This window comes from Microtus oregoni, unplaced genomic scaffold (genome assembly GCF_018167655.1).
Source record: "Microtus oregoni isolate MIOR12 unplaced genomic scaffold, Mior012 000119F_ref0000445, whole genome shotgun sequence".
Taxonomy (NCBI): Eukaryota; Metazoa; Chordata; class Mammalia; order Rodentia; family Cricetidae; genus Microtus; species Microtus oregoni.
The window spans coordinates 58,386-85,078 of NW_024544748.1; the positions used below are offsets into that span (position 1 = coordinate 58,386).

Here is a 26,693-nt window from a genome sequence, read left to right on the forward strand (position 1 = left end):
CAAGTCCGGTTTTATCCCATGCTTTTCCAGACCCAGGCCAGCTGGCCTTGGTGAGTTCCCCATAGAACATCCCCATTGTCTCAGTGTGTGGGTGCACCCCTCGTGGTCCTGAGTTCCTTGCTCGTGCTCCCTCTCCTTCTGGACCTGATTTGGACCTTGAGATTTCTGTCCGGTGCTCCAATGTGGGTCTCTGTCTCTGTCTCCTTTCATCGCCTGATGAAGGTTAATATTCAGGAGGATGCCTATATGTTTGTCTTTGGATTCACCTTCTTATTTAGCTTCTCTAGGATCACGAATTATAAGCTCAATGTCCTTTATTTATGGCTAGAAACCAAATATGAGTGAGTACATCCCATGTTCCTCTTTTTGGGTCTGGCTTACCTCACTCAGGATAGTGTTTTCTATTTCCATCCATTTGAACATAGCGGACAATGAGGACTACTGAGAACTCAAGAACAATGGCAATGGGTTTTTGATCCTACTGCATGTACTGGCTTTGGGGGAGCCTAGGCAGTTTGGATGCTCACCTTACTAAACCTGGATGGAGGTGGGCGGTCCTTGGACTTCCCACAGGTCAGGGAACCCTGATTGCTGTTCGAGCTGATGAGGGAGGGGAACTTGATCGGGGGAGGGGGAGGGAAATGGGAGGCGGTGGCGGCGAGGAGGCAGAAATCCTTAATGAATAAATAAAATTAAAAAAAATAATGACTGCCTTGTAAGATACATCTATTGATGCAGTAGTGGCATGAATGTTTTGGGAGTACTCAATCACTTTCTGGTTAGATTTAAGATCTATCCACATGATAGAACTCATTCCTGGTACTGTTTACTGGACCAAGAGATCATAGATCCTAGGGGAGAACCTCCTAACTACAATTATGATGCTAATTTGACATGGTATGAAGCTGACTGTAAATATTTATTTTTATACCCATAGGTTAGTGTAGCTTTCAAACCTCATCAGAGAAGCTTCTTTTTGCATTAGATGGCAGTTAATACAGAGACTCACAGCTGATCAACATGCAGAAACTAAGGGACTGTAAAGTGCTCAGTCCTAAACAGGACATCTATACCACACTCTCTCCACACAAGGCTCAGGGATCATCATAGAAGAGAGGGTTGAAAGACTGGAAGATCAGAAGTAGTGAAGGACTGCTGCAGTGTTTTCTATGCTTAGAGCTGTTACATACTTGAACTCACAGAGAGAATGTGACTGCACACATGAAACCTACACAAGGTCAAGCAGACAAAAGAACCAACATGGACAGGGGAGACGGTTTACAGGTCCCACCTCTAGCTGAGAAGCTAATACAGTTAATGACTTCTGGGGAAGCAGAAGTGCGTTTTCTTCAGGGATGCAACCCCGGAGAAGCTATCCATTGTACCAGGCTTTCTTTTAGCCATCAACCAGCTCCCAAATCTTGACATGGAGACTTGTTATTAGTTCTGAATGCTTGGCCTTAGTTTAGCTTGTTTCTTGCTAGCTCTTATAACCTGCATCTCTTCATCTATGTTTTGCATTGGGGCTTTTCACCTTTCTTTCTGTATGTCCTACTTTCACTGCTTCTCACATCTGGTTGGCTGGAGACTGCCTGGCTTCTGGCCCTGAGCATGCCCTTCTCTTTCTCCCCCATTCTCTTCTCTTTCTCTCTCTTTTCCTACTTGTTCTCTCTGCCCACCAGTCCCGCCTATCCCTCTTCTGCCTAGCTATTGGCTATTCAGTTTTTTATTAGACCAATCAGGTGCCTTAAGCAGTTAAGGTGAAACAGTAATAGCAAAATGTTACATAATTAAATATATGTAATACATCTTTACATTGTTAACAAAGTCAGCAGAAACAAATGCAACACACCTTCACATAGTTACAGTAATATTCTACAGACCACAGCATAAACAAGGGTAACACATCTTTACATGGTTAAAATAAAACTCTACAACAACCCATGCTCCAGAAGATGGCCTACACCCATTCACATACTGGCAGCACTAAGTGGACTAGGTGGATTTAAAAAAGAGCACATGAAGTTGGGAGGAAAAAGTGGGGTACGTTTGGGAGGAGTTGGAAAAGAGGGAGTATGGGGTGGATTGAATCAAAATACATTATATACATATATGTGAAATTCTCAAATCATAAATACATGCCCAACCATTTACAAAGGAAGAAACCTTGCCTCATATAGGCTCATAGTTTGCAATACTTTATTATATAGTTATTGTATTATTACATCTACATAAATTACAAAATGCATATGATGCACATGACAGTGCCCAAGTTTTCTTTATGTAATTATATATGTATCACAATGGGAAAGATTATACAGAGAGACATTGAGAAGATAATGTGTTCTGTGACTTTTTATTAGGACCTGAGTTTCCACGCGCTATTGTTTCCCTCTACCTGATAAACTTTGTGTACCGTTTTCTGTAATGCAGGTTTGCTGTTGGCAAAATTCACAGTGTCAACAAAGGCACGTTTTGAACAACACAGCCTGATTTGTTTCCAGTTATCTAATTTGGATTTACCTTAATACTTCCTCATAATTAAATTTAGGTTTAAAATTTTGGAAATATTTTACATAAATGGTGCTTTGTCTTTCTCAGAGAATGAATGTAGTGAACACGCATCAAGAAGTTTGTGATACCAGTTTGAGGCAATATAGGTGATATTAAATTTTCATCACATGCCCCATTTTTAAATAGCATGTACCAGTCAATTTTTTGTGTTCTCATCATTCTCACTGTGCCATAGCTGGCTAAGATTTTTATTTGAAGGATCTGCCCAACTCCTTTAGGTTCTGGAGTTTATGACATGTGATTTAAATCCTGCCTGCACTTCACACTGAATCTCAAGTTTCATTTTGTTCAGAATTCCTTCTCTGACCACTCGGGACTAAGACTATTCTTTCTTTCTTATTGACTCTAAGCAACTGACTGTTTTCCATCTGTTACATTATTAAGACAGTCTTATGGTGTTCTGTGTACCACCTGGCACTTTTTGGCTGGCTGACTGCTGTTAGAACAAATAATGCATCTATCCCCTTCAGTCAATATCCATATGCCCAAGAGCTTGTTTCTTCATTAGATCGAAAGAGGGGGATTTATTAAAGACAGGGTTAGAGCGAGGCAGAAGGTCTCTGAAAATAATAGGAATGTGATAGAATGGTTCATCTTACCAACCAGCTCTGGAGTCATTAAAAAATGAGAGGTTTAGAGGGAGATGCTGGAGTGATTATTCAACAGGGATTCAGTAAGTCCATGAGCACAAGAGTGCTTGCAAGATGATACATATTTTGAGACAAAAGAAACACTCTTTCACTGTTTGAATTTTGCCACCTAGCCCTCAACCTTATCTCCAATACACACATACACACAAGACACACAGACACACACACACACACACACACACACACACACACACACACACACCAGTTGGGGGTTGATAGCATAAAAGGCAACATTTTGGCATGGGGCAGTGACAGGCTCATGAAAGGCTATTGTAGCAAATGAAACAGCTCCAAATAGCTTTGCACTATATAGTTTTAGACACATGGATTTCAATACAAGAGCAACATTGGAAGCAGACATCATAGCTATAATGGAAAATTTGTGAGCATGGAGATGGTTATTTTCTTTTAATCTTTTGGAGGATATTTGATGTGAGAGTCTTTCTAGGACTTGGCAAAAACAGTTGAGTCCTGATGTTTCGAATGCATTGCATGTATATGAGTGTTCACAGTACAGGTTAAGGTAGGCTCCCTGGGGAATGAACTTTGCTTATATAAAAAGCATCTCTTCTGCTGTGCTGGTGGATTATCACAGAGTTATCACCAGTAACTCTGCCCCTTCAGGATTCATGATGACATTCTTGTTAGGATGAAATAAGTTTCCGTGATTGTCACAACATTATGTTTCTAACACAGATTAATTGGATGGAACCAGAGAACCCTTTGCTTGTTGTCTGTCAGGTCTAAGGGTTATAGTTACACAAGCAAAGATAATTAAATTTCAAGAACCAGAAAGAAGTGGGTGGTGGGGATGGAAAAAGGCAGTTTTTAAGGATAATAATAAACAATTATATATAATGTGAGCTAGAATAAAAACAGTAATAAGCTATCATTTATTAAACACTTCTGCTTTGGGTGTTTTTCTAAACTCTCATTTGGTCTTTGCCACAAGTAGAAAAGTTTTTGTAGTTTCACAAAGAATAAACTATGACACAGAGAAGCTAGCACACAAAATTATATGGTACAAAGTAAAATTTCAGCCAGCAAGCATGGCTCCAATGCCCAAAATCTTAATTACTTCTGCAAAATAAAAGCTAATCTGAATTTAACAGCCCCCTATTTGTACTCAAACCACCTGTTCAGTTTGGGAGGAAAAATACCAAGAAACTGTATATAAAAAGAATTTTGAGCCAAGGGATCCAAGTGATCATCTAGTCTGATTGCCAGAATACCATGGTTACCGTGTTGCTAAGATGAAATGCCCTTTATTTCTGCACTTCATCCATCAGCACAGTCATTTCCTGACGGCGTTGTATCTAGCAGGCTTTGTAGCAATAATTAGGACCCAAGGCTGCCTGACATACTCGGAAAAAGGTTTTAGTAAAATCTTGGTCAATAACTTACTGTTAAATTTTGTTTGCTATGGTCTCAGTGTGTGGATGTTCTATCGGGAACTCACCAAGGCCAGCTGGCCTGGGTCTGAAAAAGCATGGGATAAAACCAGACTCGCTGAATATAGCGGACAATGAGGACTACTGAGAACTCAAGAACAATGGCACTGGGTTTTGATCCTACTGCACGTACTGGCTTTGTGGGAGCCTAGGCAGTTTGGATGTTCACCTTACTAGACCTGGAAGGAAGTGGGAGGTCCTTGGACTCCCCACAGGGCAGGGAACCGTGATTGCTCTTTGGGCTGACGAAAGAGGGGGAGTTGATTGGGGGAAGAGGAGGGAAATGGGAGGCGGTGGCGGGGAGGAGACAGAAATCTTTAATAAATAAATAAATAAATTTTGTTTGCTATGAAAAAGAATTTTTTGTTTGCCACAATGATTAGATTACGGCTCTCTATAGTTTTAAGTCTTTATCTTGAGATAGATATGAAAAGATCTGTAGGTGAAGGAATGTGAATTTTCACTTTACACAGCCAAACAAGAGAACCGGGAAGTAGGATAAGAATAGTAGCATAATGAATGCTGGATCACGAATAGCTGTTACAGTGGTCTCTGTGTGTAAAATGTTGGGTTTTTTTTGATTGTTTGTTTGTTTTATTTTTGTGAGACAGGGTCTCAAATAGCCTAGGCTATATAGTATTGAATTTGCTATGTGGCCAAGTCTGGCCTCGAACTCCTGATTCTATTGCCTCCACTTCTTAAGTTCACTCCAGGCTAAAAAGGTTTTAAAATATGTCCAAGAAAATGAAGTATATCATCCCCCCTCGATTCCTCTATGCATAGTTTTAAAAAATCTTGCAAAAGCCAGTTTGTTGGCGCACACCTAGAATGTGGGGGTCTCTGCAAATGCCAGGGCTGGCAGGGTAATGATCTAAGTGAGGCAAGAAGAAAATCCAATTCAATCCAACTGAGTAGCCAGTGTTGCTTCAAACTTCTAGAGTCTGACACTGGACAGTTTATTTATAACAAGGACAGTGCAACTTTGGAAAGGGCTTCCTGGTTAGCAACTAAGCTTTATTACAATGAAGCTTAAGGCATGACTACATTGAAACTCCTTTGCAAGGTACACATGATCTTTTCCATAAGAATAGATTCTATAGCTTAAGGGCCTACGGGAGCATCTGGTATGGTCTAGGTCATCATAGAGGCAACCAAGCTAGAAAGTACATATAACATTTCCCCAAGGATGGCTTCTATTATCTGAGAAATGATGCTCAAGATAAAAGGATAGGGAGGAACAGTCTGGGATAAATGAGGGATTTAGGTGTGGCCTGGCCCTATACATATCACAGACCACCAGGCTATTAACTACATTTATTCCCAGATTTTTGGCTAGAAAACAGGTATACATCTCCTCTGTTGAAGAAACAACCCTGTGTGTTTAACATCCCTAGTTTTCCTAATGTTTATGTGTGTGCAGAATGACTTCATGCCCTTTGCAATATAATCCTAGAACTCAAGAGACTGAGGAAGGAAAGCCATAAAGTTAATGCCAGCCTTAAGCATGAAGTGAGTTCCAAGACAGCTTAAACTACATGGTGAGACTCTGACTCATAAAAACAACAACAAAAAAGTCTTGGGGTTGGTGAGATGTTTCAGTGGCACTTAACCATGCAAGTCTGATGTCTGGATTTCAATCTCTTGAAACCAATATTTATAGGAAAGAACCAACTTCCTAAAGTTGCCCTCTGTCTTCTACATGTGTGTCATGACAGGTCTCATATCAAACACACACTCAATAATTAACAGTAGTAGCAGTAATAGTAATAGCAATAATAACAACAATAATAATAAAATTTAAAATCTTTAGACATAAAAGAAATGTAAGAAGCCTCTGAAAGATAAAGAAAAGATCACAAACTAAATTAGAACTAAAATTAGGACCCAAGGATAAGCACAGTGATAAATTCTCCTGTTTGCCCTTTTGCCTTGTATATCTTACACTTGAGGCTGAAATAGTCAACAATAAAAATGGGGGATGTAGAGAAAAAATAACCAACAGAGGATAGGGGTGTAATGCATTGGTAATCAGGGTGATCCAGCATACTTGAAGACTTGGGTTCCAACCCCAATGCTATAAGAAACAACAAAGGTCCAAAAAAAAAAAGGCTACTGATTCTACCAAAGACAATAAAAGAGAAACTGAGAAGGAGGGAAAACTTTTATTCAATTAACGTTGTATTTAGTCAAACATTCTAGATTACACAGAAATCTGTAATCCCACATCATTTCCACCAGTAAAGTATAGATGAGAAGCCTAGAAGTTTATTCCATCCAGGTTGTGAAGAGGCATCCACAAGCATCCCCAGTGGGATGATGTCAAGAAAGGAAAAATAGGGGTTAGGATATTAAGAAGTTCAAGAACACAAAGTAAAGACTACAGACTGAATTCAATTATAATGAAAGGATGTATTGATTACTATTAGCAGGACAATAATCTCTGAGCTAAATTTAAGACTGCCATGTGAAGTGGGGTGAAGGAAGGTTTTTCTGAATGTGTAAACCACAAGAAAACCTCTAGTATCTACACAAGAAAGCCAAGACTGCTCTGATCTGCCAAGAATCTGTAGCCAAGGTGACCACAAAATAGTCCTTGACTATTTGCATAAGCAGGTTACAGAAACCAAAAAGCAGTAGATGGTCATGGCTGTGCATTTCTGGGTGTGGGGTGGTCACTGAGTAAAGGTCAATGGGAATTAATCTTGCAGGCTGGAGTCAGAGGCAAATGTCTAGTGGGTGCTAAGATGGATGCTGAGCATAAAATGGAGTTTCTTTAGTCATCACATTCCCCAGTGGCTCTAGAAAATAGGAGTCAAATAATCGATTAACATTTCTGTAGGGGAAAAGGTTAATATCTTATTTATAGCACTAAGTACTTACATCAAAAATTTTGAGAGACTGCACATAAATAAATTAGTGAGGTACCTTAGGGACTGGGGAAAAAAAAACAAGAACAAACCAAATTCCTGAAAAAACTTGGGGGAAGAAATAGGAAAACAGTAAAGAAATTAATGAAATAAAAATGAAAACTACAAAGCATTGATAAAAAGAACTGGGTTTTTGAGAAAATAAACAACACTGAGAAACCTTTAGCCAAATTAAGCAAAATAGGGAGAGAGAAGAGTGAAGTTCATAAAACTAGAGTTGAAAAGGATACATGAAAACAGACACCAATTCCAAAAATCATAAGGACATGCTTTAGAAGCCTGCATTCTGCTAAACTGGAAAATGTAGAAGAAATGGATGGATTTATAGTTGCATATGCCATTTCAAAGTTAAACCAAGGGGAAACAATGAATTAACAGACTAATAACTAACAATGAGATTGAAGCAGTAATTTATGTAGGTGGAGTTTTTCAGCAGGACCGCTAGCTCCTCAATAAAATTACACAGACTTAGTACTAATTATAAATGCCCAATCGATAGGTTAGGCTTATTACTAACTAGCTTTTAAAACTTGAATTAACCGAAATGTTTTATCTACGCTATACCATGTGGAGGTATCTTTTTTCAACACAGCATATTCATTTTGCTTCTTTCCATGTCTCCTTGGTGATTCTGCCCTCCCCCATGCTTTCCTCTGTTCACAAGGCCTGCCTAATCTTTTCATGCATATATATATATAGGCTCCTTATTAACCAATGAGAGGAATACATATTCACAGTGTACCAAAATATTGCTCCACAGTAAATTTAAAAAGTCTCCCAACCAAAAAGATCCCACGACCAGATAGATTTACTACAAAATTCTACTAGGTCTTCAAAGAAGAACTAATGTCAATTCTATCCAAATTATTACATAAAACAGAAAATGAAAAAAAAAGCCTTCAAACTCTTTTTATGAAGTCAGTAGTATTCTGTATGCTGGTTAGTCACTGATAACTTGACACAAACATAGACATACTTTAAGAGAGGGATCTCAATGGAGAAATTGCTTCCATAACTGGCCTGTGATTATGTCTGTGTGATATGGGATATTTTCTACATATGTGTTGCTTTTATTGGTTAATGAATAAAGCTATTTTGACTAATAACTTAGCAAAGTAAAGCCAGGTGGGAAACCTGAACAGAGATATTCAGAGAGTAGGCAGAATCAATGAGATACCATGTAACCACTAAAGGAGAAAGATGCCAGAACATTAACAGTAATTCACAGCCTCATAGTGATATATAGATTAATAAAAATGGGTTAATTTAATATGTAAGAGTTAGCTAAGGAATATGCCTGAGCCATTGGTCAAACAATGTTGTCATTAATATAGTTTCTGTGTGATTATTTGGGTCTGGACACCTGGGAAATAGTAGCTGTCTCAGACTAAAAATGACACCCAAACATTTGGCAAGAATTTCCACATAAAGTCTGAGAGAGCTTTTTAAAAAAAAGGATTCTAGACAGATAAGAACAGAGTCAAGTTCAGTTTCTTGGTAACTGTCTTTTCTTGGTTGGGCTATATTTTCTAGAGGCAAACAGAGACATGTCTCCTTTAAGAAAGACTTCTTGACTCAGCATTAGCTGTATTAGCAGTAAAAACCATATGGCAGCACTTTTGGAGGCTCTGTCACCAAACATGGTGTTTACGAGCAGCCAGCATCAGGCTTCTTGATGGTGGTATGGAAATAAAAAATCCACAGAATTGTGGAAATAAGTATGGCTCACACCAGTACCTTCACCATAAAGCTAGACTTTCAAAAAGCTGAGGAATGAGATAGAGCCAGCTGCCAAAGCCATCGCTTTAAGCCCGTCTGCCCAGAGTCAGTACCACTCACAGTGGGCTGGACCCTTCTACATCAGTTAGAATTCAAGAAAATGTGTCACAGATGTAGTCAGAGACCATGCTTCCATTTCCCAGACACCCAGACCTGAATAATCACACAAAACTATATTAATTACAACACTGTTTATCCCATGGCTCAGGCATATTCCTAGCTAGTTCTTACATCTTAAATTAACCCATTTCTATTAATCTATGTATTGCCACAAGCCTATGGCTTACTGGTAATGTTCTGGCATCTTTCTGCTTTGGTTGTTACATAGTGTCTCCATAGCATCTCATTGACTCTGACTACTCTACCTCTGTTCAGATTTCCTGCCTGGCTTTACTTTGCTAAGTCATTGACCAAAACAGCTTTATTCATCAACCAATAAAAGGAACACATATAGAGAAGAACATCTTATGTCATCTCCCCCTTTCTGTCTAATTAAAATGAGGGTTTTAACTTTAACATAGTAAAATTACATATACAGAACAGTTAACAAGCAAGAGTTATAGTTATAATATTTAGTCCATTTGCATTTGGCTAATTAAGGAAAATACTGTATCATCTATCTTATCTTTATGAGTCTAAAGTTTTATATCTTGTTTATCTTTTATCACAACTAAAGAAAACTATAACTATTGACGGGAGTGTAAACTTGTGAAATAATTTTGGAAATCACTCTGAAGGTTTCTCAAAGAACTAGAAAAAAAACTGCTATAGGACTATAGGACTCCTAGGAATGAATATACCCAATGAGTTTACAGCCTACTACAGAGATACATCATATTCATGTTCATTGTTGCTCTCCTTAGAAGAGATAGGAAATGGAATCAATCATCAACCAAAAAAAGATGTCCATCAACTAAAAGCAAAAAAGGAAAAGAAAAATGTGGTGTGATTCAAAATGACGTTACTCCACAATGAAGAAAAATTAAATCAAGAAATTTGCAATCAAATGAATGGAACTAGAAAATATGCTGAGTGAGGCAGCTCAAGTCCAGAAAGACAAATACCACATGTTCTCTCTTAAATCCTATTTTCAAATTTTATGTTCTTAGTATTAAACTTGAATCATAAATGGAAGCCAGAATACTTAAAAGGAGGTTTTCTGGGGATACATACTTTAAGCGAGGGGAATACCAGATTATTAATAAGACAAAAGTGGAGAAGCTGAATATTGGGGGTTTAAAGGCTCAAGCATGCAGCATGTAGGATGTGGGAATATTAGGAGTTGAGAGGTAGATCTAACCCAAAGGGGCATGATATGAAAAGTCATATGGAAGCCTATTATCTCACAACCCAGTTAAAAATGTTATTGGAAAGAAAAGTCAAATACATGAGATAGAAAAAAACGAGGGGACGATACTAGGGGTAAAGGATTAAACAGAGCTGGATGCTGAGGTCTGGGAGAGAAGAGGAGGAGGTAGTGAGCTTAGCTAACCTAAACTAAGGATGCGTGAAAAAAACCTTATGAAAACTCACTATTCGGCAAGCTAATTTCAATATTTTTTGAAGTTCAAAAAGAATTATCCTGAAGCATGTGCAACACTGGTCTCAGAATATATTATTTAATAAACAAAAATTTCAGTGCAAGTAATGGGATACCCCTTTATAAATATTTACCAGGGAGGTCCCAGAGGTCTCTCAAACAACAGAAGCTATGACCATTGTCCTCTGATGGAGGAAATAATGATCTGTCTATGTGTTACTCTCAATGGTTAATAAAGAAACTGCCTTGGCTTTTTGATAGGGCAGGATTTAGATAGGTGGAGTAGACAGAACAGAATGCTGGGAAGAAGGGAAGTGAGGTCAGACGCGATGGAGCAAGCCGCCAGGTCAGACATGCTGAATCTTTCCCACTAAGGCATCACCTCGATTATTAGAAACGGGCTAAGCAAGATATGAGAGTTATCCAAGAAGAGGCTAGATATAATGGGCCAGGCAGTGTTTATATGAATACAGTTTGTGTGTTGTTATTTCGGGGCACAAGCTAGCCAAGTGGCCGCGAGCAGGGCAGCAGGAACGCAGCCTGCTGTTCCTTCTACAGTCCTCAGTTAGCCACCATACATTATGATAAGACTCCCACCACCTACTTTGGCTGTAGAACATATAGAAATCAATCTCAAGCTTAAATTATTAATTTTCTATTATGACACCATTGTTTTAATCCATATGAGAAAGTTACAGACCAGCACACATATAAGGCCAAATAAGAGTCCTTATTTAACCTGGAGACCAGTCTCCTGCCACAAAGAACCGTCTGCTGAAGCAAGTCAGAGAAGGGATTCTAAAGCAAAACAAACAATCAAAAACAAAACACAATTACATCATATTAGAGCAATCAAGGAACCAAAAGTTTCAAATCAGTTGATTAAAACAGTTTATTTTATGTTGTAAAACAACAGAGCTCCCCAAACTGCAGGTACTTGAATGAGAATGTTCTGCTCAGAAAGCTGTTCTTAGTTGGGGTTGCGGTAGATGGTGTTGGGGAACAGTGAGGAAAAACACTAGATGGAGAGAGTTGAACCTTGGAAAAAATGGAGTTACTTTGAGTATTCCACTATAAGGTAGTCCATGTTAATTCAGTACATTGCCTGACCAGAGCTAGAGTTCACCATTTCCTTAATGAATCTAAGCAACTTTTGAAATTTATTTCTTTTATTTTTTGAGATTATAATTTCATCACTCATGTTTTACCTTTCCTTCCTTCAAGCCCTCTGATATATCCCACCTTTCTCTCTTTTAAAAATTATTAATGAAAAGAATTTTTAAGAAAAAATTCAATTGCATTTCTAAGTAAATAAAGGCAAACTAAATCAACATAAAATATTAGTGTCTAAATGGTAAAGATAAAAGGTTTGACCATTTTGAATACAAATTATATAACCAGTAACTCACATAAGTCTGATTTGATAAATTGAAAGATTAATAAATGGGAGAACATTAAAATCACAAACCTCCATTTATTCCAAAGGAGTAATTGAGACTATGAAAAGAAGCCATGTGTGTGGAGGTTGCACACCAATAATCCCAGTACTTGGAAGGTGGAGACAAAGGGAACACAAATTGTAGGCCAGCTTGGGATACATAGCAAAACTGTATTGAAAAAAAGACATGCATACAACAACAATCACTGATTAGAAGGTATTCACAATAAACATAATTATGAGCACTTATATTAATACATAGGCATTACAAGATTATATAAACAAAAAAGATGGGCAACCTAATAAAAATGAATAAAAGAACTGAAAATGCAACTCACAGTAGATTATATCTAAATTGTCAATAAGGACACAAAAAGATTCTTGATTTTATTAAACATTAGGGAACTATGAGTAAAAAGCAAAAGGAAACACCAATATACCTCCATCAGAATGATTTTTTTCACCCCAACCTACCAAGTACTGTAAAGGACCTTGAGCAAACAGAAAACTGTCCTACTTCCCCTAAAACTGTAATCTAGTATAACCAGTTTTGAAAACTGGTAATAGCTACCAAAAACTGAAAATAAAAGCATACTATGAAACAAATTTCCTAGGTATATATCATTGAGAACTGTATAATTAGGTACAAGAAAATTTGTGGTAGCTTCATTCAGAGTACACGCAAAACTAGGAAACAACCTAAATCTGTTTACTGGTTATAGAAGTAGCTTGACGTTGAGAAAGAACATCATTGAGGTAGATGTTCATGATTTTTGCATTTCACTACATGTAAAATGTGCTTTACCAAAATTTTACTTAATAAAGCAAATGAAAAACACAGAACAATGTATCAATCTCTCTGGAAGAACAACACACTCATATGAAATGCTATGAGATATTGTTGCTGGAGGTTAAGATTTGAGAAATCTTTACTTAGTTCTTGTACTTTTACATGTTGGTTTCTACAATGAATCAACTTCCCTGCATTCCTTAAGCCTTGTATAGATTTATATGATGTCTTATAAACACACGTTTTTATTGACAGGATTTTAGCATGTACGTCCATTCTGGCTTGAAACTCTGTAACCCAGGTTGGACTCAAATCAATTCAACTGCAACTGCCCTGATGCTAGGAGTACAGATGTGTGCTATAGGCGTGGATATTAAAAGGTGGGGCTTAAATTTTTTTTCAAAAAAAGGAGACAGATGTATCCATATTTTTTCACATATTTCTGTACACATATACTTTATAAACTGTATCAATTTTAGGATTAGAGGAAACAATAAAGACCCTTGTCATTACAAAAGGGACAAGAAGCACAGAGCTTCCGTTAATCGCCACCTGACTACATTAAGGATTGTTCTGTTTGGGTTACGGGGATTTGAACACTCTCTGCAGTGTTTACCTTCTATGCCAAGACTCTCTTTCCACAGGGTCTTTCCGTTGGTCAAACCCAGAGATGCTCTGCCTATCTCAGTCTGAGGTAGGAGGCTCAAAAAGGAAGATGGTGCAGGTATGGGCGCTAGCCCTTAAAAAAAAAAAACAGCAACAAAAACCAAACCAAACCAAACCAAACCAAAACAAAACAAAACAAAAAAAAAAAAAAAAACAGCTAGGCCTCCAGAAGGTAGACTGGAAGCATCACATCATTCCTACTTTTCTTGAAAGTGTCCAGGATCCTCCTCTAGTTCTCTCCTGGATCACCTCTTTGCCCACAGGATCCACTCTGCACTTTGCTTCTGTTATTTTGGGATGATCAATCTGGACTCAGCTTTGCATTTTTTCACCTTCGCCCTCTCTGATCAATACATTTCCCATCCTCTGGATGATAGATTCATGTTCTACCCCACCCTAATACGGTTCCAGATGCACCACTTATACACCAGCCCTCTAATAAATCTATTTCCAAGAAAACACCTCAGGGTCTCTGGACCACAGTGATGGGGCCAGATAACCTGGTGCATACCGATCTTGGCCCCCAAATTAGGTCCTCTCCTGGACAGGACAGGGGCCACCGTGCCCCTACTTGGACCCAGGGGGCCCCACGTCCTCCTCCTCAGTTTCAAGCCTCAGGCCTCCCTGGCTGATTGCCCAGAACTACCCGTGTCTCAACGTTGGTTTCCTGTTGAGCCCTAGTGGGATAAAATTAGCCCATTGCTCTCATCCTACAAGTGTTGGAGCCACAAACAGCAGGGGAGGGGAGGAGTCGAGTCTGAAGCTGGCCGCCAGGGGCCCTCCCCGCTGCCCACCAGCAGCACCTGTCGCACGGGTGCGCTTGGGTTAGAGCCTCCCTGCTTGGCTGCTGCCCCACATCAGAGACTATAGACCCTCTCAGGGCGACCCTTGCCCTCCTCTCCTTTCCCACCACATGCACCCCGTAGGTCCCTGCAGTGGCCGGGCGCACAGGCCTGGGGCTGTACGATGCGATGCTCGGTGACTTCGCCCCTGAGCTCCGCACTCTGGGACCACCTGGGGGTGTGCAGGCGGTGCTAGTCACCCGCTCCCCACCCCGCCCCCTCCACACACTCATGTGGAGGGGCGGGGACAGGTACTCCGGCTGCTTGGCGGACCTAGATCCTTTCCCCAACCCAGGAGGAATGACAAGCGGCATCTGCTCCAGCTCCTCCTGTGGAAGAGAGACCGGAGCAGCCTTGCACGGGCCAACTGTGCCCCAGACACACTACAGCTGTCACCGGTCCCACCTCAGCTACCTCAAGATGCCCCAACTCCTCCACACTGCCTACCACTGCCCCTGCCACCTCCAACAGTGGCTGTGGTGACCACAGTCGCACACCTTATGTCTCCAGCCCTTGACTTGATCTTGCCTAGGTCTGCGGAGACGCCATTCCAAGGGACCCCTCATTCCTCCATGAGAAAGCATGTCCCCAAGGTACCGGCGGTGACTTATAGACATTCCTAGCAAAGGGCCTGACATTAAGGGGTCCTTGGGAACTGAAGGGCCTTCTGGATAGAGTCCAGGGACAGCCATCTTCCTCCGTGCTCCCCTCCCCTCCAATTCAGGCAGCCCCACCAACCTTCTTCATCCAGGTCAGCCCAGGGAACTTTTTCTGCCTAAGACTGGAACCCCTGGCCTTCAGCCTCCCCACTACAGCCTCCTCAACTGTCCCAGAGTGGCCTACACAGATCTCAGCACGCTACAGCATGGCTTCCCGGTGCACCAGGCCCTGGGTTCAAGCCTCCAGCACATGAATAACAAAACAATGCACACACCCCAGAACTTTGGGGGGTCTACCTGACTGGCAAGAACTTGCTAGCAACTCAAATTGGATGCCTAACCATATGAGCCCTTAAATTTCACATACAAATTAAGGCAGGAGCATCAGCCTCAGATCCTGCCAACAGTCCAGCAAGCTTGACGGACAGAGGACAACTGCCACACAGGTCCCAAATCAGAGCCTCCTATATACCCAGAGGTCACACATGGGAGCAAGCAGGGTTTGCTAGGCTGGAGAGCCCTCTTCTAAATTCTCACTAAAAGGGAATGGCAGAAAGGCCCATGTTGTCCTCAAAACAGGCCCTCCGGCCTCTGCTGCTTACCTTGGGGAAGGGGATGCTCCAGCAATGATCCTGGAGCACGTGTGACTTGTGACTGAGCAGGCTTTACCACATACTCCTCCACCGAATCTCTACCAACCTGTTTCCTGGACATATATATGAACACCCCCAGCCACCTCCTCAACCACCCCCACTGACTTCAGACCCATCGATACTCTCTTCCCCCTAGGATCAAAGGATTCCTGTTGGCCAAGCCTTACAGATACTTCTGTCTTGAGGCCAGCTGCCTGTTCATTTGACACCCCACAATCACAAGTTCCCTCAAGGGCCACTACTCCATGTGGGCAGAGGTATTGCCTTTCATGGAAAGAAGGGCTCCTTTGCCTTTGGACTAACAGTTCACAATTCACACATGCTCCAGTATCTTTCCAGAGCCCCCCCCCCCCCCCCCCAATCTAGGGAAGCAGCTACCCAGAGGCCAAATTTACAAGTGGGAAAACAAAGGCCCAGGGAAGTAGTGGATGCCAGGTCTTTAAGCTTTTGGCCAAGCCCTTTCTACTATTCCTCACAGAAGAGAAGTAAATTGTCTACCTCTGACTTTCCAGAAAGCCTGCCTGCTCTTCCTGGAGTCAGCATCTGCTCCTGCCCTGCCTGCTCTGTGTCCCAGAGAAGGCTCTAGATTGGTGTGGCATTCCAGGACCACCATGGAGATTAATTTCTAGGGCCTTGACTAAGCATCCTTTGGCCTAGTTATTTGAGGGTAGGCTGCACCTTGGTGCGCCTTCTGGAAGCTAAGTTCATGGGTTTGCTCTCTTCTGGACTTCCAGCACTGTGCTCCAGAGACAGTGAGGCAACATAGTAAATATTATTCATGGAAGGGTAAATGTGACACCAAGGTAGCAGAAGGGAAAAGAATAGGGAATACCATTCCAATCCCATCCCCCTTAGCCTGGTGTGGTGCACACCCTGTAGTCCTAGCAGCCTTGAGAAATGGAGGCAAGAGGAGCTGAAGCTCAAGGTCAGTGGATGCAACATAGTGCGAAACTATCTCGAAACAATCTTCTGGCCCTAAATATCAGCAAGCTGGATTTGTTCTACAAATGCCTCTCAATTTCTGGGGTATCACGGCCTCTTCAGCTTCCCTAACTCCAACTTACTGATTTCTTCTGTCTTTAGAAGACATGATGTTGTCCAGCAGCACCTCCCCAATGCGGCTAGAACTTGTCTTTCTCCGTGGGTCTGGGAAGTAAGGAGAGCCACATGCTAGGGAAAGCCAAGTTCATTTTATTTCAGTTGGGTCTCACCCTTTATCCCAAATTGGATTCAAACTTGTGATCCTCTGAGGTTTGCCAAGGGCTGGGGTTTCAGGCTTGTATCATTCCTGGCCAAGTTTTTGTTGTTCTGTAAATAGTTGTAACTTGTGAACATGAGAAACACCCAAACATGTTGACAAAGAAGAAAAGCTCCAAACAAGGTTATCTTAAAATAACTTTTTCTAAACTAGTTTAGTTCTTTGCAGTACTTGATCGAAACAGTTTGGGTCTACCTGATCGGAGGACATCAAAGACTCAAGGAGTTGAAGTGGTGTCAGGGGCTTTCAGGTTCAGTAATTTTAGAATTGTTTTCTATAGATCAAAATTACTTCAAGACTCACAGAAATTCCTGAAGTCAGTGGATTGCAGAGTTCTGAGCCTATTTCCCTTTCCTTCAAGCAGATGCTAGTTATTTTTAAAATATATATAAATAGTTGGGCAGTGGTGGCACACGTCTTTAATCCCAGCTCTCAGGAAGGCAGAGGCAGGTGGCTCTCTGAGTTCGAAGTCAGCCTGGTCTACAGAGTGAGTTCCAGGACAGCCAGGGATACACAGAGATACTCTGTCTCGAAAAACCAAAAAAAAAAAAAAAAAATTAAAACTTTAAAAATAACAACTTCTTAGTAAGACTGAATAAAATCAGAGAAGAGTCAATTTAGTAATACCTGAAATGAAAAAGTGATATTGCAGCTCCTGCAGTTGATAAGGGAATAATATAAGAACCATAAGGACAACATACTATAAAAATCTATCTTCCAGTAAACTGTAGAGTTAAAAAGAAGTGAGTGAATTTCTAGATATATGTGAATGTGAACAACCAAAATAAATACTCCTCAAATTATTCTGTAAAATAGAAAAGAAAGTAACACTTCCAAATTCTTTTTATAAAGCCAGTATCACTTTGATAGCAAAACCACAATAAGATTTAATTTAAAAAATAGGCTAATCTCTCTATGAATATAGATGAAAAATTTCTCAGCAAAATACTAGCTAACCAACTTCAAGAGCACATCAAAAAGATTATTCTGCTTGATTTGGTCTGCTTCATCCTAGAGATGCAGAAATGGTTCAGTATGTGTTAATCAACAAATAGACTCAGGATCAGAAACCATGTGATCATCTCATTAGATAAAGGCCTTTGACAAAAACCCAATATCCCTTCATGATAAAAAAAAAATCCTGGAGTATATAAGGATTTGGGAGACATGCTTCAATACAATAAAGGCAATTTACAAGTCCACAACCAACACTAAAATAAACAGACAGAAACTCAAAGCATTCCCACTAAATTCAGGAACATGAAAAGGTTGTCCACTCACTTCATACTTATTCAATATGGAAATTGAAGTCTTAGTTAAAGCAATAGACACATGAAGGAGAGAAAGGGGATACAAATAGGAAATGAAGAAGTTAATGTATCTTTGTTTGCAGATGATATGATTTGATACATAATAGACTCTGAAGACACCACCAAAAATTTTTGAAAGCTGATGAGTACATTCAGCAAAGTTGGAGCCTTCCTGTATATAAATAGCAAACATACATACTGAGAAGTAAGTAAAAACAGACATACAGGCCTAGCTCTGGACCCTTCAGTCATGAACAAACCTGAATTATTATTAAGAGCCATCTCTACCTGGTATCTTACCTTCCTCCCATTCTACCCCCTGCATGTTTCCATCTCCTGTAGGTGGAGTTTTTGTCGGGGCTACAATCAGCTTTGTCCTGCCAGTAGCTTACCAAATAACCACAAGAGAGTCTTATTATTAATTATAAATGCTCAGCCGATAGTGCAGGCTTGTTACTAGCTAACTCTTATACTTTAAATTAACCTATATTTCTTATTCACCCTCTACCACATAGCATGACTTGCTACCTCATTTTCTACATGTCCTGTTTCCTCTGCATGTGCTGGTGACTCCTCTGACTCCACCCCTCTTTCTTCCCCTTTCTTAGCTTGGTTGTCCTACCTATACTTCCTTCCTGGCTACTGGCCAACAATCGGGTTTTTTTACTTTCGCATTTTCACAGTGTACAGGATTATTTCACAGCAACCTCCACACCCACAGACCTAGTTCCCGAAACAGCTTTGCCTGGTCTAAGTCCAATCATGCACCTCCTGCATTAACTTTGCCTAGCCTAGCTACAGTTACACAGCTCCTGCTCTTGCCCAATCTACGACAAGTTAAAAACTCACATAAGACACTCAGAGAAAGGAATACACATACTAAAATCACATCCTCAAAACAAAAACAAAATGAATGGCCAAGCATGCCTCCCACCAAACACCATAGTCTTATAAAAGTGATCTCTGATGAGAGTTACCTACGTGAATCTCAGAACACAGATTTCTAAGAAAAATCATAAACTGTATCAAAGAATTCAAGGAGTATAAAGAAGATACAAACTTCTACTGAACTTCAAGAGGATAACAAAGCCTCAAAAATGTCTAAGAAAATGCAGATATATGGCTGGGAACTATGAAAATGGTTTAAGATTTGAAATTAGAATTCTATAAAAAGATAGAAATATTCAAGATAAATCAAGTTGAAATAAAGGTGGAATTGATAAACACACTAATCCAACTAGAAAAATCAAGAGAAAGCCTTACACTGGATCAAATAGAAGCTAGAATATCAGAAGTCAATGATAAAATAGAGGAGTTAGACCACACAAGCAAATAATACGGAAAAAAATTAAAGCACAGGAAGGGAACATGCAGGAATTATAGACATAGATGAAGAATCCAAGGTCAATGGCATTGACCAGATCTTCAACAAGATTATAGAAAAAAATATCCCCCAAATAAGGGAAGATATATCCATACAGGTACAGGAAGCACACAGAATACCAAGCAGACAAGATCAGAAAATAAGTGCTTTATGGCATTAAACATTATATATACAGAACAAAGAAGAGCATTGAAAGCTGCGGGAGACTAAAAACACAAGCCACATATAAAGGAAAACCCAATCAGAATACAACTGATTTCTCAATGGAAATGTTGAAAGCCAGAAGGGCATAGAACAACTCACTCCAATTTCTAAAAGGCCACAAATGCCAATGCAGACTACTGTACCCACCCAGCAAAACTATCTGCAAAAATTGAAGGAGAAAAATTTTCCAAGATCCAGGCAGGATAAAATAATTCATATTCAGGGGCTAGAGAGATGACTCAGCAGTTAAAAGTACTGACTGTTCTTCCAGAGAACCTGGGTTCAATTTCCACAACCATATGGCAGCTCACAACTGTCTGTAACTACAATTTTAGGGCTTCCGACATCCTTACACAGACATACATTCAGGCAAAACACCAATGCAAACAAAATATAAATAAATAGAAAGATTTCCTATCCCTTAGACAACCCTAAACAGAATATGAGCAGCAATACTTCAGACTGAAAAGAGGAATAAGTATAATCAAGAAACTGTAGAAAGAAAACAATTAAGGTATAATAACTAAAACACAAAACACGCAGCAACACAATGCCTACAATTAACACACAACTTTCAATAGTAACTTTAAATATTCATGGTTTCAACTCTCCAGTAAAATACACAGGCTTCTTGACTGGATCAATAAATAAAACCTATGTACCTGCTGCCTACAGGAAAGTATTTAAAGGAAGACAACACATAGAGCAGTGTTTCTCAATCTGTGGGTTGCAACCCCTTTGGTAAACCTATATCTCTAAAAATACTTACATTATGATTTATAACAGTAGCAATATTACAGTTATGAAGTAACAATAACAATAATTGTATGGTTGAGGTTCACCACAACAAGAAGAGCTGTTGTGGTTCCTAATGTTGCTGGGTTGCAACATTAGGAACGGTGCGAACCACTGCTCTAGATTGGAAAAAACAAATGACCATTTAAGAAATGAGCTATGGGACTGAGTTACTTTTCAGTTGCTGTGACAAAACACCATGACTAAAGGAAAATTATAAAAGAAATAATTTAATTGGACCTCAAAGTTTCTGAGGATTAGTTCATGACCATCATGTCAGGAGCAGGCAAGTATGGCATTAGAATAGTAGTTGACACCTACAAGCATGATACTGAGAAGGGGCTAACTGGGAATGGCATTGGCTTTAGAAACTCTCAAAACCTGCCCCCAGTGATGCACCTCCTCCAACAAGGTCATACCTCTAATCCTTTTCAAATATTTCCACAAGCAGGGGTCAAGTATTCAAACACATTAGTCTATGGGGGCCTTCTCATTCAAACCACCACATGAACTGAAAGTTCTCTGTGCTGCCTAGTTTCATGTCAACTTGACACAAACTAGAGTCATTTTAGAAGACAGAGTGCTGTGTAATAATCCTTTTGTACAATATTAATACATATCACTCATTAGTAGAGAACTGACAGACTGGTAGCTAGGCAGGAAGTATAGGTGTACAGCTAAACTGAAAATGCTGGGAGGAAGAACGGTAGAATCAGTGGAGTTGCCAGGAGACACTAAGGGAGCAAGACATGCTGGAGGACAGGTAAAGCCATAATACATAGATGAATAGAAATAGGTTAACTTAAGTTGTAAGAGCTAGTTAGTAAAAAGGGTAAGCTATCAGGCAAGCACTTATAATTTCTGTTAAGTCTCTTGTGGTCATTTAGGAGAGACTGCCAGGACACAGAAAAACTCTACCTAACAGGGAGCCTCAATTGAAAAATGCCCTTTACAATTTTATCCTGTGGGCAAGCCTGTGATGAATTTTTAAAACTAATGATGGATGTGGTAAAACCCAGACCACTCTGCGCGGGGCTACCCATGCAATGGAGTACTGAGTGCTACAAGAAGGCAGATTGAGCAAGCTAGTAAATCAAATTTCTCTATGGCCTCTGCATTCGTTTTTGTCCCCAAGTTCCTGCTTTGAGGTTTTGCTCTGGTTCCCTTTGATGAGGGACTGTGATGTGAAAGTATAAGTGAAATAAACCTTTTCCTCCCCGAGTTGCTTTTGGTCATGGTGGCTTATCACAGTAACAGAAATGCTAAGATAGGAATTGGTACCAGGTTGTGGGGTATTACTGTACTGGATCTGAGGAGGTTTTTTTTTTTAGGGGTGCAATGAACTTTATTGATGGTATTCAAGAGAGTAGGGCTCCCTAAGGCCCCTCCTGCTATTCTGGGGGTCTGGAATGGAAACTGTGAGGGAGATGCTCAGTGTTAAGGGTTAGTTAGGCCAGGGACTGCTCAGCAGCCGAGGACCTCTCTCTTGCTGTGTCCTTGCTGGGATGGGTGGTCCAGGGTGGGCTTCTTAGTCCTTGGAGGCCATGTAGGCCATGAGGTCCACCACTCTGTTGCTGTAGCCGAATTCATTGTCGTACCAGGAAATGAGCTTTACAAAGTTGTCATTGAGAGCAATGCCAGCCCCAGCATCGAAGGTGGAAGAGTGGGAGTCACTGTTAAAGTCACAGGAGACGACCTGGTCCTCAGTGTAGCCCAGGATGCCCTTTAGTGGGCCCTCCGATGCCTGCTTTACCACCTTCTTGATGTCATCATACTTGGCAGCTTTCTCCAGGCGGCATGTCAGGTCCACGACGGACACATTGGGGGTAGGAACGCGGAAGACCATGCCCTTGAGCTTCCCGTTCAGCTCTGAGATGACTTTGCCCACAGCCTTGGCAGCGCCAGTGGACACAGGGATGATGTTCTGGGCAGCACCACGGCCATCTCGCCACAGCTTCCCAGAGGGGCCATCCACAGTCTTCTGGGTGGCCGTGATGGCATGGACTGTTGTCATGAGTCCTTCCACGATGCCAAAGTTGTCATGGATGACCTTGGCCAAGGGGGCTAAGCAGTTGGTGGTGCAGGAAGCGTTGCTGACAATCTTGAGGGAACTGTCATACTTGTCATGGTTCACACCCATCACAAACATGGGGGCATCGGCAGAAGGGGCGGAGATGATGACCCTCTTGGCCCCACCCTTCAAGTGGGCCCCTGCCTTCTCCATGGTGGTGAAGACACCGGTAGACTCCACAACATACTCGGCGCCGGCATCCCCCCATTTGATGTTGGCGGGATCTCGCTCCTGGAAGATGGTGATGGCCTTCCCGTTGATGACAAGCTTCCCATTCTCAGCCTTAACTGTGCCTTTGAACTTGCCATGGGTGGAGTCATACTGGAACATGTAGACCATGTAGTTGAGGTCGATGAAAGGGTCATTGATAGCAACAACGTCCACTTTGCCACAAGTGAAGGCAGCCCTGGTAACCAGGCGTCCAATACGGCCAAATCCATTCACTCCGACCTTCACCATCGTGTCTCTGGAACGAGGCCGGCACTGCACGAAAAGAAGCAGCTGTCTCTAGAACAGGGAGGAGCAGAGAGCCTCTGAGGAGGTTTTGAGGAGGATTGTGGAAGGAGCTGAAACTTTTAGTGGGGAAATCCTTTGATTGCTCGGAGATGAATGGGTTGTTGTGAGAACTTAGAGTATAAAAACGCTGAACGCAGTGTAGACAATTACTCCCTATTTGAGCATCAGGTCTTGGCCTGTTATTGGGTCTTCATGGAAAGTTAATGTTTGACAACGAGCCACAAGGTTACCATGTGATTTGAACTGCCTAGCATGAGCTGGGTACTATCTGATCCACAAAACCATAATGTTGGACATGTATAGATGCAATCTATTATCAAATAGAAGTCATATGTAGATGAGCAAGCCTGAGCAGGTCCTCAGGGTACAAGCAAGTTACATGAAGAAGTTGCCCAACTGTCTATGGTTCCTATTCTTGTTATTAAAATACCTCCTATCCTCATGAATCAACCTATTGCATTATGGAGTGAGCCCCCTGATTAAAGAAGAGAAGAATAAGGCATCATTTGCTGATGGTTCTGCATACTATGTCCACCAGAAGCAGAGAGCAGCATCATTACAGCACTTTTCCGGGCAACTATAAAGGATACTGGTACAAAAGTATCATCACAGTGGGAAGAACTTTGGGCAGTGTTCATGGCTGTACACTTTCCTTGGAAGGAGAAATAGTCAGATGTGTGATGGTTTATAGAGCCATGAGCTATAACCAATGGGTTGGCTGGATTGTAAGGGACTTGCAAATAGCATGATTGGAAAATTGGTGAGAAAGACATTTATTGAAGGAGTATGAGGGTAGATCATTGGCAAAAGATGTAAAGATAATTGTGTTCCGTGTAAATGCTCATCAAAAAGTAACTTCACAAGAGGAAGAATCTCATGATCGTACATAGGCTGACCCATTATGTGGACAGCCAGCCTCTCCTTGGCCATTCCTGGGATTACAAACTGATCTAACCACTCTTTAAATTAGTAGAGAATTCTGAAAGAACTAAAAATAAATCTTCTGTATGACACAGCTAACTGCTCCTTAGCATATGACCAAAGGATTCGATATTCTGCCATGTCCTGAGGAGTTTGGGTTCTGAAACTCTGGCTAGCGGTATCACAGAAATGAAGAAAGGGCACATATACAGTGAAACTGGGGTTAGCTGGGCTTCTCTAACAGCTGCCACTGCAACCTGGAACCTCAGCATGTTCATTAGGTACAGCACATGGGGACAGGTTCTCCATAGGAGACCTCTGTAGGCAAGAGTCTCGGGCTGTAACAACTCAGAAGAGGATGCTGCAGTTGTTAGTCTTTGCACAAACTTATCGGTTGTGTTTATAAACACTCAGACTCTCAAGAAAAGTTTCATTCTTGCAGTCTGGTATCACACATTGCAGCAAACTGCCCCTGGGCTGAGTAAAGATCCATCTCAATATCTAAGAAAAAAAGAGAGATGTAGAGAGCGAGGAAGCCTGGAGTGAGGGAAGTCATGAGTGAATGTGTATTTTGACATAAGCACAGCCTACTGAAGATGCCAGTACCAACCGGCTTATCGTGCTCCTATCCAGAACATAATTCTGCCATGTGGGCAAGTTGACCCTGAGTAACAATTACTCAAAAAAGGACAACACTGGTGCACTTTAAAATAATTCTCACAATATGCAGTATCTTTGCTTGCAGTCTCCTGTCTCTGTTTAAATTGTTTGAAGTATAAGCTGGGGCCGGGACTCAAAAGAAATCTAAAGATGACAGTGTATGTAAAATACATAAATTTAAGGGGCATATAAACTAATAAAATCTTCTGTTGGAGCCAGCTCTTCCTTGGGCATTAGCCAAGAACTGGCGAAGTGCTATAAAAGAGTTCTTTCTTCATCTCTACATGTAGCATGATTTTTCACTAGGAAGGAATATTGTTTGTACAACACAACACCCAGGAGGTGGACCCCAGTCAATTCCCAATTATATGTGCTCTCATTTTAAGGACCCATTGTCATACACCTGTGTTAGTAATCTGTGTGACATATTCTTATGTAAATGACAGGGCTAAAGCCTGTCCAGAATAGTTGAATGAAGCTTACTGGCACTCCAGGTGGTTAGAGGAGTAACTCCTGAAACGGAGGGAATCATTAATATAAACAGGTATAGAAGAATGTAACCAAGCCACTGGATTTAAAAAGTGGTAACCTGGGGACATAAATTAAGTAAGTATTTCTCATGGCCAATGTGGTGGTTTGAAAGAAAATGTCCCCCAAAGGGAGTGGCACTATTCGGAGGCATGCAGCCTTATTGGAGGAAGTGTGTCACTGTTGGGGCAGGCTTTGAGGTCTCTTTTACTCAAGGTTTCCTCAGTGCGATGAACAGTCGACTTCCTATTGCCTGCAAGATGCAGCACTCTCAGCTCCAGCACCACGTCTGCCTGCACAATGCCATGCTCCCACCATGACAATAACGGCCTGAAGCTCTGAAACTGTAAGTGAGCCACCTCAATTAAATGTTTTCTTTATAAAAGTTGCTGTGGCCATGGAGTCCCTTTACAGCGATAAAAACCCAAACTGAGACAACCTGATATGATGGTCAGACATCTCAGAAATACATTCACTGGATTTCTAACTTCTAACTGGATTTTTCTAATCTTGGGCCTCTTTATACCTGAAGTCATGCTCTTCACTGAACCCAAAGTGGCTCTTCTGAACCATATCTTGGGTTTTAATCTCCTGTCCTTTGGTGACCAGTGTTGTTCTCTGACAGCGAGATTGTCTTCGGCAAGATATAAAATTTTAATGTTAATAAGGCCTTGTTTAGAGAATTAGTAGGGATAGAGAATCCAATTTTTATAAATATTTTTGAAACATCTTTCTATAATAGCTTTATCCAGACTCCAAAGCTACAGAGAAACTCTGTCTTGAAAAACAACAACAAAAAAAAAAAGACAAAGAAAAAAGAAAAGAAAGAAAACTCTATTTTGTTATAGGCACCCATCCTAAATTCCTAAAAGATAAGTACCCAACAACTGTGATTCTTTGTCCCCCTCCCCCAAATTGCAAAACTGATATGAGATAATTGGTTGCTTGCTCTGGCTTTTGCAAACCCACTTGTCACCATATACCAGAGAGGGAGAGAGCTCCCTTATTGCTGTATACAGAGAGAGACAGCTCCTCACAACTGGGGGAGTAAAAACAGATTCTTGATGTGGGAGAATT

The 26,693-nt window shown here is 40.9% G+C and overlaps 1 protein-coding gene across 1 annotated transcript; it reads right to left on the reverse strand.

Moving 5' to 3' along the window:
- Window positions 1-22,448: 22,448 nt before the first annotated feature.
- On the reverse strand, window positions 22,449-23,450 carry LOC121444288 (glyceraldehyde-3-phosphate dehydrogenase-like). The gene has a single exon (XM_041646109.1). It carries the CDS (start codon window positions 23,448-23,450, stop codon window positions 22,449-22,451), a length of 1,002 nt encoding a protein of 333 aa, XP_041502043.1.
- Between the last annotated feature and the right edge of the window lie 3,243 nt (window positions 23,451-26,693).

What these genes read in the sequence shown, in the direction of transcription:
- LOC121444288 (XM_041646109.1), bottom strand. Translation starts at nt 23,450, where the DNA reads ATGGTGAAGGTCGGAGTGAATGGATTTGGCCGTATTGGACGCCTGGTT.